Source organism: Trachurus japonicus, chromosome 7, assembly GCF_045865225.1.
Source record: "Trachurus japonicus isolate A0001 chromosome 7, Traja_1.0".
In the NCBI taxonomy this organism is placed as follows: Eukaryota; Metazoa; Chordata; class Actinopteri; order Carangiformes; family Carangidae; genus Trachurus; species Trachurus japonicus.
The window spans coordinates 3183101-3203338 of NC_140913.1; the positions used below are offsets into that span (position 1 = coordinate 3183101).

Sequence of the window (20238 nt, forward strand, 5' to 3'; positions counted from 1 at the left end):
TGTGAAAAAATGCAATGTGAATACAAACCGCACCAAGTAAAAAAAAATTTAGTCCGCACCAAAGCAAGTGAACTATTGGACTTTCCTGGTGTGAATACGCGTTAACAATCTATGTTCTCCCATGCAGGTGGAGGTTTCCTTGGAACAGGAGAAGAGGGTCCGGGTGGATCTTGAACGAACCAAACGGAAGCTGGAGTCGGATCTGAAGCTGTCCATGGATTCAGTGAGGGACCTGGAGAACCAGAAGGACCAGCTGGAGGAGAGCCTGAAGAAGTAGGAAAACACATTTGATCTTGTATCGAATGTCTGCCTCACTGACAAGAGTGGGAAAACCAATCAAACGTTATCACTGACCCCTCTGTTTTTCCATTGTCCTTCTTTCTTTCTTTCTTTCTTTCTTTCTTTCTTTCTTTCTTTCTTTCTTTCTTTCTTTCTTCCTTTCTCTTCATACCTCCTTCAAGAAAAGATTTTGAGTTGGGTCAGTTTCAGTCTAAAATGGAGGATGAGCAGAATTTGGTTGCTCAGCTTCAGAAGAAAATCAAAGAGCTTCAGGTAGGTCAGGTGGATCCAGAACAGGACTTGTTTAGCTTCCTGGTCTTCATCACTATCACTGCTGCTGCTACAGGCCTGGTGTTGTGTGATCGCTCCCTCAGACTCGTATCGAGGAGCTGGAGGAGGCGCTGGACGCCGAGCGGGCGTGGCGCTCCAAAGCTGAACGTCAGAGGAACGACGTCGCCAGAGAGCTGGAAGAGCTGGGAGAGAAACTGGAGGAGGCGGGAGGAGCCTCTGCCGCTCAGATCGCTCTCAACAGGTCATCATCACATTAAAGGGATAGTTCACCCAAAATTCTATTTTTTTGTTTTTGTTTTTTTAATGTTTTAATGGGTGTTGAAGCACTGATATGTAACAGGTACAAAAGGTTTTTAAGAATTCTGCTGAGGCTGAGATGATCTACAGCACTCACCTCACCTGCTGAGGCTTGTGACCAAAGTTAGTGTTCAACTGAACACAGGGAACTGGCAGCCACACTTCCTACTCATAATCTTTAACAAAATGTGCTTGTTACATAAAAATGACTTTGTTTTGTAAAAAAGTAAACAAAGGACTAAATTCAAACACAGTATTTATACTTTGTATTTACAGTGTACATATTTACAGTAAGGTTTTTCTGATCTACAGCACTAAAAGGGGTTTTTTTTAAGTCCAAAAACTCTGGTAAGATTTGATGACAATCCCCTTCCCCAACTCTGAAGCACCAGCGGGAGTATAAAAAAAAATTCACAAGGAGTCAGTTCTGTACAAAATTCAAATTTCACTCATTATCTACTCACCCTCATGTTGACGAAGAGCTGTGAGAATTTTCAGAGTCCTCCGTACCTTCTCTGAGTTACGGGGGGGTCCGCGCAGCAGTATTTGTCCATAATGGTTGTGAATGGATACCGCTATTTCAATCAGGATAGACCATTTACGACGAGAGAGCCAGGTTTGAAGATGAAGATGAAATTATATTTATTGTGAACAAAATAAACTTTGGCGCTTAGACCATGGGGTGTAGACCAGCCGAGTAAACTGGTCTGGGGATGAGAAGCTTGCATCTGAAGTAGTTATATCCCCCCCGGGCCTAGACACTGGTGGTGGTAGGAAAGCTTGAAGTCGTTGGATGAGGGAACTTCTCGGTTGAAGATCCGGATTAAGACAGTCTGTATCTTGATGGAGGTGGTGCAGAGGTGGAGGTGGGCTGAGAGTTTGCTGAAATGATGGCTGGATGACAGGAGAGAGAGAGAGAACTTTTAAATTTGACGCTAATGACTGATTGGTGGAAGAGAAAGAGGATGGCAGACTGTGATTGGTTGAATTATGAGAATAAGGGTGGAGCGAGAGGATAGCGGGAAAACATGAATCATGCTTAAAGAGATAGTCTTCCTGTCTGAACTTTCGCTAAGCTTCATTCTTCATCCAAAAAGACACACCAAAAAACATCCAAATACCTCCATACTGCTCGTCTGTAATGTCCCTCTTGTATTGAAGCCCCGACATGAGAAAGTGTTCCGCCGGTCAGTGCAAATGACACAGGAAGAGCAGTGAACCGAGACACTGGGAGCTTCCGCTACAAACAAGCTTAAAATATAGACTTATTTAATTTTTTCGGAACAATTTCTCATGTCGGGGCTTCAATACAAGAGGGACATTACAGACGAGCAGTATGGAGGTATTTGGATGTTTTTTGGTGTGTCTTTTTGGACGAAGAAAAGTGGTATCCATTCACAACCATTATACAGTATGGACAAATACTGCTGCGCGGACCCCCCCGTAACTCAGAGAAGGAACGGAGGACTCTGAAAATTCTCACAGCTCTTAGTTGACATGAGGGTGAGTAGATAATGAGTGAAATTTGAATTTTGGGTGAACTATCCCTTTAAAACCCTGAGATACTGTCTGAAACTATGTAGTTATCCCAGCTATCTGAGCTGTGCTCCCTGTGACAACCAACCGTAACCGAGTTCACGTCCAACAGGAAGCGAGAGGCAGATTTCATGAAGATGCGGCGGGAGCTGGAGGAGGCGGGGCTTCACCACGAGGCCACGGCCGCCACTCTGAGAAAGAAGCACTCGGACATGGTGGCGGAGCTCGGCGAGCAGATCGACGCTCTGCAGAGAGCCAAACAGAAACTGGAGAAGGAGAAGGCAGAGTTCAGGCTGGAGGCTGACGACCTGGCTGCCAACGTGGAACAGCTGTCCAGATCCAAGGTGCCGTAGTGATAGAAGAATCAGGAAACCAAGTTGTCTTTGAAGTTAATCTATCGATTGAAGTTTAGACTATAATTTTAGGGTCTGAAAACCAGGAACTGACAGATTAGTAGAGAACAATGTGCCGCAAGTTTAAAGAGACCCCGAGGAGTTTGCGTTTGGTTGTAAAAGAGTCTCATATTTATGTGGATGAATCTACGTTACCCACACTTGTTAACGGGTCCATTTTCGATAAATATATAGTTTTGTCTTTATGGTTATTTTGATATTATTATTTCGGTTTCCTGGACGCTGCCCGGCGGGTCATGGGAAATGTAGTGTGAAAACACTTCGCTTTCCAAAACTCCTCATTGTCCCTTTAAGTGGCTGATTGAGATGCTTGGTTTTAGGGTTGGGGTTAGGCACTCAGTTGAGATGGTTAGTTTAGAGCAGGGGTGTCAAACTCATTTTGTTTCCTGAAGTGGGCCGGACCAGTGAAATAATAGTATAATAACCTATAAATAACAAGAACTCTAAATATTCCCTTTGATTTAGTGCAAATGAACCCTCCTTTTACAAAACATGTTATGAACAAACTGAAATTTCTTGAGAAAAAGACATACAATATTATTGTTCTGCTGGATTCTATGTAATTTTCACTCTTTGCAAATTCATCCTGCGGGCCAGACTGGACCCTCTGGCGGGCTGGTCTTGGCCCGCGGGCCGTATGTTTGACATCCCTGGTTTAGAGTAAAGGGCTTGTGAAATCATTATGCATGTGTGTGTGTGTGTGTGGGGGGGGGGTTGCAGGGTGCTGTGGAGAAGATGTGCAGGGTTTATGAGGACCAGCTGCATGAGAGCAGGAGCAGAGCTGACGAGCTGCAGAGACAACTGACTGAAGTTTCTGCTCAGAAAGCCCGAGCCCTGACCGAGACAGGTACAACACACACCCCCAGAACAAACTCATCGATGACAAATTGACAATAATCATAACAATCATCTGTCAAATGAAGCTCTGCATAAATCCATGCAGGACACAGATCTCATAAGCCCCAGCTGCAGTCAGCTGACAGCCAGCCCATTAGTCTCCATCCAATCACATTCATTCTCCCACAGTAGGCGGTCTATTTAAATCTAGGCAGTCACACTGATCTCCCCTTCAACACTGCTGCATTCATGAAACTGCTGCCGCCACCCCAGCCTCCACCATCTCAGTGTCTCAGAGTCCAAATGGCTCCCATGTCGTGCCTCAATTCCACTTATTATTTGTGCTCTCTGGAATGACATAGTGTAAAATCCAGGGGGCTACCGGAGTGGAGCCCTGAGCGCCAAGTCTAACTGTACACTATTTGTAGCATTAAATGGTTTTAATCAACAATGAGAGTGTTCCTGAATGAAATTTCATTTTAGAAAATATATTTTTCAGCCAAGGCCAATGAGGATGAGAGATGACGTGAAGTTGATATTTTTCGTGATCAGAGACACATGAAACTAACAAGGACATCGATAGAACCTGTATTCATTTGATAATCATCTTTCTTCTCTCTCTTTGCTTTTCCAGCCGAGTACAGCCGTCGTGTGGAGGAGCGAGACGCCATGATTGGTCAGCTCCAGCGCTCTAAGACCGGGGTTTGCCAGAGCTTCGATGATCTGAAGAGGCAGATGGAGGAGGAGAGCAAAGTACGGCTGACCTTAAAGGGGACATATTATGCAAAACTCACTTTTTCATTGCTTTCCTATGTGTATTTGCGTTTCCAGAGTGCCTCCTCACCCCTTAAACGTCAGTTCTGTCAGGACCACTATGTCAAAATAATATTTATTTACTTGCACAAGTTTTATTTGGCGGTATGGTACTGTTCTGGGACCCCCTGCTCTTCCACGCGCTTGCGTGGAAAGCCTGAGGCAGGAAGAGCACCTCCCTGCCCTTTACGAGCCATCATGAACGGCATAAGCAGGGAGCGCAGCAGCCAAGAAAACCCAGACAGAGCAGAGCAACCAACAAGATACAATGACAGGAGGAGCTGGGGTGGAGGTGGGTTGCAAAAAGCCGGCAGAGGAAGCAGCAGCAGCAAGGGAGGTGACGTCGGACTAGAGCAGTTTAAATAGCGGAGCTCTGAATGCAACTCCCCAATAGGAAGCAGCCACGGGGAGTCAGCTGAGCCATCAGCTGATCTGCACAGGTGAAGACAGCTACGCTGTGCTGATTAAGAGCTTGACATCATGGCCTGCCAGAACTAACGCTACGCTTCATTTTTGACAACTACGTCAACATTTTTGTATTTTGTAAACTAGCCATAGTCAGAAAATGTGTCTCTTAACAAGCCGTTTTAATTTCACCTGGCTAGCCGGGTAATGTAAATATTCAAGCCCTCGCTCCCATGGTTACTATGGTTACCTCAGCTACCAGAGCGAAGATTCTAAACCGACCGTTTAGAGCAGGGCTGTGAAACTGGTGTGTAGAGAACCCAGCTGTGCTCAATCTTTTGGTTTTTCTGACCAAAGCATGTTACTAACATTACTTTTAGACATCAAGGTACCATGTCAAGAAGCAGAAATGAGCATAATATGTCCCCTTTAAAGGGATAGTAGCATTTTTTTTTAAGTGGGGTTGTATGATCTACAAATAGCCCCTACTTCAATTGCAGTAGAAGACTCTCTGTACTCCTCCCGTTAGCAACGCCAGCCCATAGCCCTGCCCAGAGATTTACAACATACAGTGTTGTGAACAGACCCAAAGAAACGGCCTATTTTCGCGGCCTAAAAGAGGTTTTACCTGGAAAAAAATACACAGTTCCATTGTTGGCTATAATATAATTTTTTCCAGCCCTTCAAAGTGCAGGAAAAACGCAGTTTTTATTTGGACCTAACCAACTGCTGATTGGCGGGCGCTAACCCTGGGCGGAGGGATACATGAGGTCCAAATAAAAACTGTGTTTTTCCTGCACTTTGAGGGGCTGGAAAAAATTATATTATAGCAAACCTCTTTTAGGCTGCGAAAATAGGCCGTTTCTTTGGGTCTGTTCACAACACTGTATGTTGTAAATCTCTGGGCAGGGCTATGGGCTGGCGTTGCTAACGAGAGGAGTACAGAGAGTCTTCTACTGCAATTAAAGTACTTAGGGGCTATTTGTAGATCATACAACCCCACTTTAAAAAAAATGCTAGTATCCCTTTAACATTAGAGTGTAGAACACATAATTGACTTGTGTTAAAAGAAATGACCCGTAGGTAGGAGCATCAGGTATGTGGTTCAAAGTAGATGAAGGGATGTGGGTGTGTTTCAGGCCCGTGTAGCCCTGGCTCACGCCGTGCAGGCTTCCCGTCATGAATGTAGTCTGCTGAAAGAGCAGCTGGAGGAGGAGCAGGAGGCCAAGGCCGAGCTGCAGAGGGCGCTGTCCAACGCCAACAACCAGGTGATCCAGTGGAGAGCCAAGTACGAGACTGATGCTGTGCTGAGGATAGAGGAACTGGAAGATGCAAAGTAAGACCATATGACACTATTCATTTATGCTAATTTGGGTTTTAGAATGAATTGCAGAGTGTGTAACTGTGTTACAGTAACACCCTCTGGAAGGACTTTACCTCCAGTGGCCAACTTTTAAAGGGACAACGAGTTTCTCCATCGGCAGAACGAAAAATTCCGCAACAATAAAAAAGTCTTATATTAATGTGGATCTACGTTACGTTACCCACACTTGTCATTGGGCCCATTTTCGATAAATATATCGTTTTGTCTCTATGGTTATTTTGTTATTATTAGTGGTGGTGGAAATGCTGGGCAAGCCGACCAGCGTTTCCTTACTTCCGGTTTCGTGGCGAGTCATGAGAATAACGCCGCCAAATTGCCGTTTATGGTCAGAACTACGACGGTATCTGATCGTCTTTGAACCTCTGACTTTAATTCTTGATGAATGAAAACATGAGTCTGTCTTGCGCCGGTCAAAGAATTTCACGGTGCGCACGGAGGCTCATAAATGTAGTGTGAAAACGCTTTGCTTGTCCCTTTAAACTGCAGTCTACAACTGCTTTCACCAGCTGATCTGGATCACGCTTCAGGAACCTAAAGGTTTTTTTTTGTTGTTGTTGTTAATTTCATTAGTTTGCTACGTTTTGTTGTTTTGCAGGAAGAAGTTAGTGGCCAAACTTCAGACTGCTGAAGAAGCTGTGGGGGCGTCTCAGGCCAAATGTTCCTCACTGGATAAAACCAAAGTGCGTCTGCAGACAGAGATCGAAGACCTGGTGGTTGAACTGGAGCGCTCCAACGCTGCTGCTCTGGCTCTGGACAAGAAGCAGCGTAACTTTGACAAGGTCAGTCCACAACACATCACATAATCCTGCAACCTTTTGTATTTAATAAAGGAAATGACTGTAAGTATAGGAGATGTGGAAGGTGGCAGTAAGAGAAGCTCAGAAACAATCGAGTGCTGCTTGTGTCTGATGCAGTTGTTGAGTGACTGGAAGCTGAAGTTTGAGGAAAGTCAGACGGAGCTGGAGTCGACGCAGCGAGAGTCTCGCAGTCTGAGCACCGAGCTCTTCAAACTCAAGAACTGCTACGAAGAAGCTCTGGACCAACTGGAGACGATTAAACGAGAAAACAGGAACCTCCAAGGTACTCTCTCCTTTAGGCTATACCTACAGCAGCCACAAGATGAACTTCCTGTGGATCTAGGCTAGGTTTTTAAGTCTGGAGAGTCTCCTCATGTGAGATCATGGCCGTAATTTATGGTGGGGTTAAGGGGTGTTATAACCCCACCCAAAAAAATCCAGCCAATATAACCCCCCTACATAATCATATAGCTAATTGCAGTGAATAACACATCTTCAAGCTGGTATGAAGCAGTTGTTGTTTTTACTGATGTAATTTAATTTACAAGCAACCAAAAGTAATATTTTCTATAACCTTACAATGTGTAGCTACATGCTAGTTTACTAGGGGATCATCATGTTCCCCACTTTGTATGGGACCGGGGAACATAGGACCCTTTTTCTAAAAAAAAAAAAGGTCTTATGTTCCCCGCTTTTCCCCAAAAGGGTCCGATGTTCCCCGCTGTGTATGTGACCACTTTTTTCCAAAAGGACCCGGGGAACCTGCAATTTTTGGTCCCAGTTGTGACTTTGAGCGAGAAGTGGAATTGTCCCATTGGTTGGGTTTAGGCAATGAAGAAAGGAGTTGGTTAAGTTTAGTATGGAGGCTAAACAGGCCAGATAGATGGAGAGAGTCCAGATAAGTAGGGAGAGTCCATCGACCAGCAACAGCGAGGAACATAGGACCCTTTTTTAGAAAAGGGGTCCTATGTTCCCCAGTATGTATTGCGACCAGGCAACATAGGACCCTTTTTGGGAAAAACAGGGAACATAGGACCCTTTTTCAAAAAGAGGAAAAAGGATTTACTGTTGCTGATCTGAAAACTCTCTCAATTTGGTCTTTAATGACAAGGTGTGGTGTTCTATGTCCATGATGCCTCTGCAGGCAGGCTAACTGTTAGCCTTGTTACAGCCTAGCTGCCTAAACCACAAATTGTGTCATTAATTCATTTGCCTGGTAAGACATAGCTACACGATGGCAAGTGGTGATATGATCAATTGATTAATAAGCATTAGTCCTGTCAGAATAAATGATTAACAACAAATTAAAATGCATGACTGAAATACCTTTTACTACTGTTACTAATATGGGAATGCCAAAAGTAAGAGGTGCATTAGCTTTGTACTCTTATCAAAGTTAATGATTTTGCGCTCTTCTCTTTTTTGCTTAAAAATATCCTTATATGGGCAGAGATTGTAACCCCCTCAATATTTAACCGAAAATTACGCCCTTGTGTGAGATATATCAGAAGTTTAAAGGTCTGCTGGAGATGATGTTCCCAACCAAGTAATTAGCCAGCTAGTTATTCAAAAGCAATGAAAAATACAAAGAAACTAATTGAAATGATTATTTTCAATTGATTGACAAATTGAATTTTGATTGTAGATGAGATCCTTGACCTGACTGATCAGATAAGTCATGGAGGCAAGACCATCAATGAACTCGAGAGAATGAAGAAAATCCTTGATGTGGAGAAGAGCAACATCCGAGCAGCTCTGGAGGAAGCAGAGGTATCTGACCTACCTGCTGCAGATACTTTATCTGTCAAGTCTCCACCATCCAGATTATTTAATAGACCTCTGTACCCGTCAACATCTCTACTCACCAGGGTACTCTGGAGCACGAGGAGAGCAAGACCGTGAGATTCCAGATGGAGCTGCAGCAGATAAGGACCGAGATAGAGCGCAAGATTGCAGAGAAGGACGAGGAGGTGGACAACCTCAGGTAGCAAAGTAACAATCTCAACAGTCCATCTTAAAGGGATAGTTCAACATTTTGGCAAATTGGCCCATTGCCATAATCGCGATAGTCATAGCAGTGGGTTCATTACCTTTAATTGTCGGTGCAAGCTATTTTTAGAACGGCGGAGCGGAGCAGCAGGCTGCTCAGAGCTACGCTATGGAGGCTAATGGGATTTCTTGGTTTCCCTCATCAAACTCATCAAAGACAAAATCCAAAAACTCCAAAAAGTTGTGAGCTGCACATTCACCACGCAATGAGATAATAATGGAATGTTACGAGACAGAGTTGTTTTAGACGTGAATTCATGCAAAACCACTGATGCGCGTTGTGTTCAGGGACAGCTTTTCAGCAAACAGTCTCTGTATTTACCTCGAAAACGGCTCCATTTCGTAACGTTGTGTTATTATCTCATAGCGTGGTGAATGTGCAGGTCACAACTTGTCCACCAGAGCGTTGTGGAGTTGTTGGATTGTGTATTTGATGAGTTTGATGAGGGAAACCAAGAAATTTCTTTAGCCTCAATAGCGTAGCTCTGAGCAGCTCACGGCTCTGCTCCGCCGTTCTAAAAATAGCTTACACCGACAATTAAAGGTTAACGAACCCACTGCTATGACTATAGCGATTATGGCAATGGGCCAATTTGCCAAAATGTTGAACTATCCCTTTAACTACAGGTACCAAATTTAAAACAATTAAAAAATCTGCTGCCCACCTGTAGGCGGAACCACCAGCGCTCCCTGGAGACCATGCAGGCCAGTTTGGAGGCAGAGATCCGTAGTCGCAGTGAGGCAGTTCGTCTGAGGAAGAAGATGGAGTCTGACTTGAATGAGATGGAGGTTCAGCTGGGATACGCCAACAAACAGGCTGCTGAGAGCCAGAGGGTCATCAGACACCTGCAGACACAGGTAATCCATCTGATCCAAATCAATCCAAGATACTAAAACCACAAACTCAACTTGAGGACATCCTGTATACTGGATGATTGATCAGGAACAAACTGGGGAGGTGCACCGCCAAAAGTTGCACTTAAAGGGATAGTTCACCCAAAATTCAAATTTCACTCATTATCTACTCACCCTCATGTCAACTAAGAGCTGTGAGAATTTTCAGAGTCCTCCGTTCCTTCACTGAGTTACGGGGGGGTCCGCGCAGCAGTATTTGTCCATATAATGGTTGTCAATGGATACCAACTTTCTTGGTCCAAAAAGACACACCAAAAAACATCCAAATACTTCCATACTCTATAATGTCCCTCTTGTATTGAAGCCCCGACATGAGAAATTGTTCCAAAAAAAATTAAATAAGTCTATATTTTAAGCTTGTTTGTAGCGGAAGCTCCCAGTGTCTCGGTTCACTGCTCAGTCAGTGCAAATCACCAGCGGAACAATTTCTCATGTCGGGGCTTCAATACAAGAGGGACATTACAGACAAGCAGTATGGGGGTATTTGGATGTTTTTTGATGTGTTTTTTTGGACGAAGAAAGTTGGTATCCATTGACAAGCATTTGAGTGAAATTTGAATTTTGGGTGAACTATCCCTTTAAAGAAAAAGAAGAAAGGCCAGCAGCACTCGTGTCCTTCTCATTGTGTTTTATTGCAGACTGCGTCGGCGCTTAACACACACAGACCGGTTTCGACAGTGTGGAAGGAAGGAAGTGATGTATTTAAATACTCACAGCTGTGGTCAATCACTTGATAGACAAGTAACGGTAATTGAGAAGAATAACAACTTCACAATGCACAAATATTAGAAAAATAGAAACATGTAGAAAAATGTAAAAATGTCACAAATATCCAAGAACTCAGACATCTAAAGTATCATAGGTAAATACATGTAAATAGGTAAATAGAACAATTAAAAAAGCGCGGCCAACCATTATAATAAAAGGAGACAGAGCAAATCAGCACAGTGAAAAAATAAAGCGCTAGAAGAGCTGTAGCACCCTATATAATATGATACTCATCCAGTACCAAAATGAAGTACCAAACTGAAGCCCTACATCAAGCCACAAAGTACAAAATACATGAAATACACCATATGCACATAATAGAAAACTTTACAGAAAAACATTATAGAAAACATCCCAACAGCAACCCCTCATTCATACCTTTAGGGTACTCAGTCTGTAACATGTGAATCCCAAATGCTTCACGTTGCAGTAAAACTTTTTCCCTATCTCCCCCTCTTTTCAAAGGTTTCACTTCTTCTATGCCCTGAAATCTCAATGAACATACATCATGGCCAGCAGCAGTATTAAAGTGTCTCGCTACAGAAGACTTTTCATCAGAATTTCTAATACTACTCTTATGTTCTGAAATGCTAAATGGTATTTAATTATTCAATGTTACGGGGTTCCAGGTGAAAGAGCAGCAGGTGGAGCTGGAGGATAAAGTCCAGTTGACCAATCAGCTGCGAGAACAGATCGTCCTGCTGGAGCGACGCTGCTCTCTGATGACGGCAGAGGAGGAGGAGCTGCGTGAGGTCCTGGAGCAGAGCGACCGCGCCCGCAGGACGGCTGAACACGAGCTGGTGGAGGTGGCGGAGAGAGTTAACCTGCTCGCTACACAGGTACTGCGACTTATACAAAATAAAGCAGCACGTGTTGCACTTATGTGTGGAATAAGGTCGAATATTTGTCAAATGCATGCCAGTCTTGGTTGGCTGGATGTTAAGCACAGATTGTCATATTTGTTGATGGTTTTTCTTAGAAATATTATAACAACTAAAATGCCATATATTTTGTATAGAAAATTATCTTTTAGTTCAAACATACATAATTATTCAACTGGACGCTGCTGGAGGTTATTTTATTTTACCCAGGGCACTCTCTCAAGGTACAGTATTATATAGAATATAGAATGCCCTTCCGAATTATGTTATACAACAAAGAAACATGGTTAGTTTTAAAATGAAACTAAGAGATTATTATTTTGATCGCAATTTTGACCATTAGTAGCCTATATTTGTAAATTGGGTCCTGGTATCCTTGTTGTGTAGTGATTCAATGTAGGAGCGGGTACTATTTGTTAAGTGTTTGTGTTTGTGTTGATTTCCTGCTTTTGCTTCAGAACGCTTGTCTGGTGAACCACAAGAGGAAGATGGAGGCCGATCTGTCTGTGCTCACAGGAGAGGTGGACGAGGCGGTGGAGGAGAGTCGCAGCGCTGAGGAGAAAGCCAAGAAAGCTATCACTGATGTCAGTCCTGCACCTTGACCTCTGACCTTTTAACCTCTGATCAAACCAGCTGCTGTTTTTTTTGTTTTGTTTTCTTTCCTGCTGTACGATTTTTCCTTCTGCTCTGCTTCTTTTTGAAATTCTTAAATTATTGTGCTCCGACAGTGTTACCTGTACTCAGTGTTCAAATTACACAGCGACTTTTGGGGGAGCCCACAACCTGTCCATAGAACCCTCGGCCTCCTTATTGCTATAGGCTATTTCTATGTCCTTTAGTTTCTTTACTTTTTTCCTGCTTTCCTCTAGCCTGACAAGCCAGACTATATCATTAAAATGTCTAGTCTGGCAACGACCGGTAGACCTCAGCTCAATCCAGGGGGCGGGATGAAGGCTGTCTTTCAAACTGCCTCTGCACGCAATAGGGTAGCACTACGACCAATCAAAGCAAAGAGCAGGATGACGTTAGCCTAGTCTGGGGCCGTTGACTCGCTGTTTTGGTAGGAAACGGATCCAGGGTGAGAGAGACAGACCTTTCCGTCAAAATAAAAGCACCAAGCTAATAAAATGCGGTAAAACTCTTTAATTTAAGGAATATAATTTACGAGAAAGTCCCCGAGCCATTAAGTTAACATTTTGCTTTTATTGTATTACACGTTAATGTTTATTTTATAAGTTTTATGTTGGCGAACACTTTTATTTTGGTGAATTTGGTGATTTCGGTATCCGCTACAGACAGGAACCAGAATGCAGACGAAATTCGGAGGCTCTTCGCTTGTCTGAAGAGCCTGGTGATGCGAGGCTACCGCCCAACGACTCTCTAAACAGATAGAGCGCTGTGATTGGTGAACACAAACGGTGTTCGAGGCTCAAAAAGTTCCTATGGCTCGTTTCTAGACCCACCTACGGAGCAAATATATTTGCTGCCGCTAGTGTGCGTCTAGATTTCTAGGCTAGCTTTCCTCCTTATTTGCACCAAAAACTCACTGGTTGCGTCATTATTTAACCTGATGATTGACATCATCAACATCATCATCTGTCAACTCGGTTCCCCTGAGCTCCCCCGTAATTCGAACACTGCCTGAACTCACCTGTACTCTGTGCATACATGTGTGTCTCTAGGCGGCTCTGATGGCGGAGGAGCTGAAGAAGGAGCAGGACAGCAGTTGCATGATGGAGAGAATGAAGAAGAACATGGAGTGTACAGTGAAAGGTACGATAACAGCACACACAGTGCTAATGACTCCTCTGTCCAACACAGAGATGGTCTGATCTGTGTTTGTTCCTCTCACAGACCTGCAGGTCAAACTGGATGAGACGGAGCAGATGGCACTGAAGGGAGGAAAGAAACAGCTTCTTAAACTGGAGTCAAGAGTGAGTAAAACTGATGCTTTGTTGTTATGGTAACATGGTGTTATGCAAATGAAGCTACGTTTTTTATCCTCTCGCAATATTATTCCAATTAAACATGGTGACGGATTTACAGTGTTGGAACATCTTATCCTCCACAATAACTAATTGATTGGCAAATTGGCAATGAGGGCATCTGGTGCACATCATGACAGAAAGGCAAACCTCTTCTATCTGTCAGCAACCATGTGTCAGAGATGTTTTTTATTGTTGTAGCAAAATCCATATGTTTCCATTAGTCGTTTTTAAGATCACAATTTCAAAGTGCACATTAAGCAAGTTAATGGAAACACAGTTAACAGACAGAGGGAGAAGTTTTTCAAAGGGGTAGTTCAACATTTTAGCAAAGTCGCCCATTGCCATAATCCCTACAGTCATAGCAGTAGGTTTGTCACCTGTAATTGTCGGTGCAAGCTGTTTTACGATCGGCGGAGCAGAGCTGCTCAGCTAATGCTACGGAGGCATATGGTATTTGTGGTTTTCCCCAATCAAACTCATCAAATACACAATCCAACAACTCCAACACTCTGGTGGACAAGTTGAAATAATAACGTATAATTATGTAACATTACGACACATGAAGCAAATACTCGGAACTACTTGCGCTTTTGAAGTCACTCTGCTGAGCAGCCGTGTCTGGGATGTAGTCCCGGCTACGTATTTGCCTCGAAAACATCCCTGTCTCGTAATGTTACATTATTATCTCATAGTGTGATGAATGTGCAGGTCACAATTTGTCCAAGAGAATATTTTGGAGTTGTTGGATTGTGTATTTGATGAGTTTGATGAGGGAAAGCCGGAAATACCATATGCCTCCGTAGCGTTAGCTGAGAAGCTCGTATCTCTGCTCTGCCGATCGAGAAATAGCTTGCACCGGCAATTAAAGGTAACGAACCTACCCTTAAAACTATAGGGATTACGGCAATGGGCAAATTTGCCCAAATGTTGAAATATCCCTTTAAACATGATGGGTGGATTTTAAGCAATTCAATCCAAGCTAAAGGATTTCACTTCCCAGTGACCCTGCTCTTTTACTTACACTTTAAGAACATGATCAATCTATACAGATGCCATTTAAACCTGGCTGAGGCCTGATGAATTGGAAGGTGCTGTTTATCTCCAAAATGATATAAGATACTACAATAAACTATCCTGATCCAGATATAGCAGGGTCAATATAACACTGGACTGCTGTGTGTGCAGGTGAGGGAGCTGCAGACGGAGCTAATAATGGAGCAGAAGAAGAGTGAGGAGTACCAGAAAGGAGTCCGTCGCTATGAGAGGAAAGTCAAACAGCTGACATACCAGGTCTGATCGCCTCTCATTCCCCTGCTGCTGTTCCTGTCCACATCAGCCAGATGTTGTGTTGATTCTCTGAGGTCTTTATCCATTCTCCTTGTGTTCCTGCAGTCAGAGGAGGACAGGAAGACTCTGCTGAGGCTGCAGGAGCTGGTTGATAAGCTCCAGACTAAAGTCAAGAGCTACAAGAGACAGGCTGAGAATGCTGTAAGGGCTTATCATTATGTTATCACATAAAATTAAACAAAACAGACCTTTAAATAGATGCAAGACCTGTTTTTTTTTTACGTGTCGTTCTTCTGTTTGTCCACCAGGAGGAGCAGGTGAGCTGCAGCACAGTGCGTTTCAGGAAAGTTCAACACGAACTGGATGACGCAGAGGAGAGAGCAGACATCGCCGAGACAACGGTCAACAAGCTGCGCATCCGGACACGTGAGCAGATCACCAAGGTCGCAGTGGTGAGTCTCACTCTCATTCACTTCAATTTGATAGCTCACAGTAAATTCTTTGGTCTAAAAGCCTTTTTGTTTGTGTTGTTCTGCAGATTGCTGAATGAAGCTCTCCTGCCTCTGCAGTCACCACCAGTGCATTTCTAATGTTTGATTGCCGTGTGTTTTTGGCTGATGTGTTTGTGCTGTAAAGCCCATAGGATCATGGGAGGTGGACACTTGAATCGCTGTACTTAACCATGTCTACAACAATAGCTGAGTGACATTGTTCGTAGGATGAAACTGTCTCATGCACGCTGGTACGGCAAGCCCTGAGGAACAAACATTTGTCAGTCAGTCACACAGCCCTGTCATGCTTTAGTTTGGTGATACATGACAGGTGAGTAGACTAAGTATGAGAAGGCATCAATGACAGTCTCAGAGTGGAAACATACCTGGTAACAGTTCCTGCTTCTTCACCTCCCTGATTCTTCATCTATTGTTCCTCGGTTTGAAAACCCTTCTGGTTGTTGGTGAGAAATGTGCATGTTTTGTTGAGGAAAAAAAAAAGCTACAGACAAGTAATGTATGATTTTAGGATCTACTGCAGTGACATTAACACAGTTACTGACAGTGGCTGTGTTCACTTTTGTTGAATAAAGTTAGGTAAAGTATTAAAATAAGGGGTTAGTTAGTGGAAGTATTTGCTATTGCTACTTAGCTAAAGTAGTTAGCATTAAAGGAGACATATTCTGCCCCTTTTCCACAAATTAAAATAGTTCCCAGGTGTCTTAAAGACATGTCTGTGAAATGATTTGGTTAAAATCCCCCAAGGATCAAACATCACAGCAGCTCTTTATATCTGCTCAAAACAGCCCTGTTCAGAATGGTTGGTTTCAGTGCCTGTCCCTTTAAATGCAAATGAACCACTGCTGACCCCACCCCACCCCGCCCCCTCTACTGGTACTGGTAGGCTACTCATAGGAGGCAAATTTGAAAACTAATGACATCATTGAATGACAACTGAGGGAACAGCTCGTAGAACAACATGGATTTCAATCTAGGGAGCCTGAAAATGACAGAACCCACTTCAATATGTGTTAAAGAGCCTTAAAAATGTGATGTTTCCATAAAATGTCCCGTCTAACAGTTGTTTACTCTCCAGTCCAGAGGAAATATTTGAGTGCAGCATTAAACATCATTCCTTCAGCTACTCCCAAAAGAAATACTACTTTTAAGTCCTTTGTTGCTTCGGTAACACTTTACAATAAGGGTCCCTTAATTAATGCTAGTTAGTATATTAAGCATTAATATATAAACTAATGTGTTAATTAATGCTGAGTAATGCATACATAATGATAACTAATTACATTATTCAACTTTTCAATTTATTAACTAACTTTGAGTAGTAAACGTTAATTAACTGCTTACTAATAGGCTACATTAATTAATATGTTTCCTAATACATAATAATGATTGTTAATATATCTGAAAACTGTTAATTAGGCTAATGCTTAATATTGTACTAACTAACGTTAATTAAGGGGCCCTTATAGTGTTAACTCTATCACTTCTTTTCTGCTAAATGTGCTTTCTTGCCCTCTGTGTGGCACTACTTCCTCATCCTCTCATGTTTAACAGAGAGCAAGCTGGATGCTACAGTGAAACTATTGGGCCTCTTGAGGTACAATGTTGTTTAAGAAGATGGGATGAGCCAGGCCTTGCTAGTTAGCATGTTAAGTTCAGTAAGTATCACCGTGAAGCACCTTTAAACATTAAAGGAGCATTATCGCAAATACAGCAGTAATAGCAATAAAAAAAACTGAAATATGCAATAAATAGGTCGAGGGGAGCCATAAGTATATGTATACAAAATATAGCCATTTCTTTTTGTTATGAGACAAGCCGGCCCGGCCGCTCCTGAACGGCATGCTATGTAGGATGTTTACTTCAGATACGCTGCACCACCTGCCCCATCTAGTGGCCGAACAAAGAATTGTAATTTGCGATAATGCTCCTTTAAAGCAGAAGTAAGTGGTCCGGTCGTTTTCGCTAATGCTGCGTTCCAGGCAGGCTTTTGAAATCGTAAATTACAGCTTCAAGTCACAACTTACGACTTTGTAGCGCTCCAGGCAACCCACTCGTGTTTCTCCGACCTGTTTTACCGGTGAAAGTCACTATAACGGCCACTCGTAACTTCCGACCCGTGAAGTCGTACCAGATCGAACTGGTCGGAAAAATACGAGTTTCCTTGAACGCACCACCAACAGTCCTCGTCCCTACGTCGCCACATTCACGGCGTCCCTTGGCTGCACACACAGCCCTGCATGCCGTTCTCTCTCCTCATTGGATAAAAACTGTAGGATACGATAAATGTTTTCTCCTCGGCTCAGAGCAGAGCAGAGGGACTGACAAACCCGTGTTTCAGTCCAAACACTCTATGTAAGTGATTGCTGTCGGAAGATATAACTATTTAAGACTTATATTAACACAAATATATCACTTACTTCTGCTTTAAGTGATGTTTCTTTTTTTTTTACATTAGCATTTGTGGTGTTAGCATGTCCTGTAAATGGCAGTTTTTAGATTCTCTTTTAGATTTCAGCTTGACTGTGTCTGTGCCCACAGAAAATGAAGAAGAAGAAATTAAAGTATAGTCCTACAGAAATGGAAACCAGATTTATCAGCAGACACAGTCAGAGAGCAACCAGCAAACACAGGGGAGCATTTAGCAGCTTTAGAGCCAAATATGATCCTCATGACCTGGTGGAGACCACACAGGACTACAAGACAGGGGACAATGAACCGAGATTCATCAGGTGACACAAACACCAACAACACATGAGAACCTGATTGTCATGTTGTATTTGTCTGTGTCTGCTGGATGTACTAGACATGGGAAGCTGGTTACGCCATAATGAATTAGCTATAAACTCGTGATATATGGCAGCTGTGTCAACCTGTGTCAACCTTATGTTAACAGTAACAAATAATGATTTCAAACCTTCGTTCTGGCTTTGTATTGAATCTGAATGTCAGTGTGTGGGTTTTGCTTTAGAGACATTTTGATTGAAATGAAATGAAAAAAAAACTTCTTCTTTTGACTTCTTTATCTTCATTGTCCATATCACAAAAAACATGATCTGAAATCTAAACCTCATAACTGAACGTTAAAACCAGGTCTTAACCTCCAATCAACCTTGTGAAGGTCTGTCACAAACAAGCATTAATCTGTGGGACTGAAAACCTGGGCCAACACAACGTAGCTACTGAAAACTGCAGTTCCTCTACTGACCATTAGAGTCTGGCTTTATCAGTGATTCAGTTTCCATAGACTCTCATGATAAAATGTCCAGCTTTATAGCCGAAATAAACATGTTTTCAGCCTGATACAAAAACCAGCAGCTCCCTGTAGCTAAGTCCCTCATTTATGGCAACTGTGTGGGGCATGAATCTTGAATAATTGAGTCTTCAAATTATGTATATTAAAGGGATACTTCACCCAAAATTGATAATTCACCACTTTTCCACTCACCGTCAAGCCAAGAAAGGGTTTGGAGAACTTTCAGAGTCATCAAAACGCTTTTGGAATTCCAGAGGGGGACGGTCCGGCTACCAACAGATTTTCATATAATGGTGGCGGATAGTGCTCACTTTTGAATCATCCAAAACACACGTGTGAGATTTTCTGCGAGATGTTCTTCCGTGTTTACATCACACATCCAATGGTTTACAACGATGAACTCCAAAAGCGTTTTGATGACTCCGAAAGTTCTCCAAACCCTTCCTTGGCATGACAATGAGTAGAAAATTGGTATAAATATCCCTGTAAGGGTGTGGCCTCACACACCAAAGACTTGGCTCCTCACATCCCCCTCCTCTTTGGGGATTTTTGAATTAACTGTGATTTTGGTAGAATCAATCACTGCCAACATAGTGATGGCAGAACAAAAGTTTTTGAAAAAGTGACCCCCACCCTTAAAGGTACATTGTGTAACTTCTCCTGCTATCTATTCATGAAAATCGATTATTTCGTTCAAAAATCTGTTTTTCATTCATCAATAGGCTAATCCCCCCCATCAACAAAGTGAAGTGTTCCTTTCAGCTCTGAATGAGCCGTTCATATCATTCATATCTCCATGGAGCGGGTAAGCTCGGTGCTGCTGCCATGTGGTGTCGCCATGGTGACGGTAGGAAACCACGGAAACTCGGACCGACTTCGACCGGAGCTGTCAGCTCAGGTCGAAGTGGCGTCTGTGAAAAGTCACCACGGTAACGCAGTGAGGAGGAATGGAGCGTTACACTGATGCTGCATTCACCTGCAGTCGGGCAGACGGCCGTCGCTAACAAACCAGATGTCATTTTAGTCACAGAAGTGGAGAGAAAGCCGGTAAAACGTGGGTCAGGTCAACAATACGACATCGCCATGACAACATATTGTCATGTGTATTGTTTTGCCTCGTGCTGACGGACCACTTGTTTACATAGAGGCTTGTTTAAGCTGTTACGTTCAACGGCTGTCGTCCGTCTGCCATCTAACCGATTTCACGTGAATGCAGCATGAAAAATACGACTGAGTTGCTTGCGATCTACAACCGCACCACTAGATGGGAGTAATTCTTACACAATATCTAGGCCTACACCTCTCCGCATCTCAGCCACTGTAAGCAACACCTGACATGTCTGTGAATAAACAAACCCATCCGATTAGCAGGTATCTTTAATATGATCATAATCCATAAAACTACTGATGGTCTAATTGAAAATAGTTTTTAAATATGACAAAAATTACATTTTTTTTAGTTCAGTCTCTAGTTTTTCAGATTCTATGGTTTCCCACACAAGCGTATTTATACATTCATACGAAGAGGGTAGA

At 43.0% G+C, this 20238-nt stretch overlaps 1 protein-coding gene across 2 annotated transcripts in view; it reads left to right on the plus strand.

Moving 5' to 3' along the window:
- Positions 1-15667, plus strand: part of LOC146984011 (myosin-7B-like) — a 33763-nt gene extending 18096 nt beyond the window's left edge. Inside the window, exons 27-46 of one of the 2 annotated variants that reach the window (XM_085780811.1) lie at positions 128-273; positions 462-552; positions 654-811; positions 2516-2747; positions 3537-3663; positions 4288-4406; positions 6011-6207; positions 6851-7034; positions 7170-7335; positions 8698-8822; positions 8921-9036; positions 9773-9959; positions 11414-11623; positions 12124-12249; positions 13348-13438; positions 13520-13599; positions 14839-14943; positions 15046-15141; positions 15249-15392; positions 15584-15667. In XM_085780811.1, the coding sequence (XP_085636937.1) occupies positions 128-273; positions 462-552; positions 654-811; positions 2516-2747; positions 3537-3663; positions 4288-4406; positions 6011-6207; positions 6851-7034; positions 7170-7335; positions 8698-8822; positions 8921-9036; positions 9773-9959; positions 11414-11623; positions 12124-12249; positions 13348-13438; positions 13520-13599; positions 14839-14943; positions 15046-15141; positions 15249-15392; positions 15584-15646 (2763 nt within the window). In that variant the 3' untranslated portion in view covers positions 15647-15667. The other variant, XM_085780812.1, reaches the window with a different exon arrangement.
- The last annotated feature ends 4571 nt before the right edge of the window (positions 15668-20238 follow it).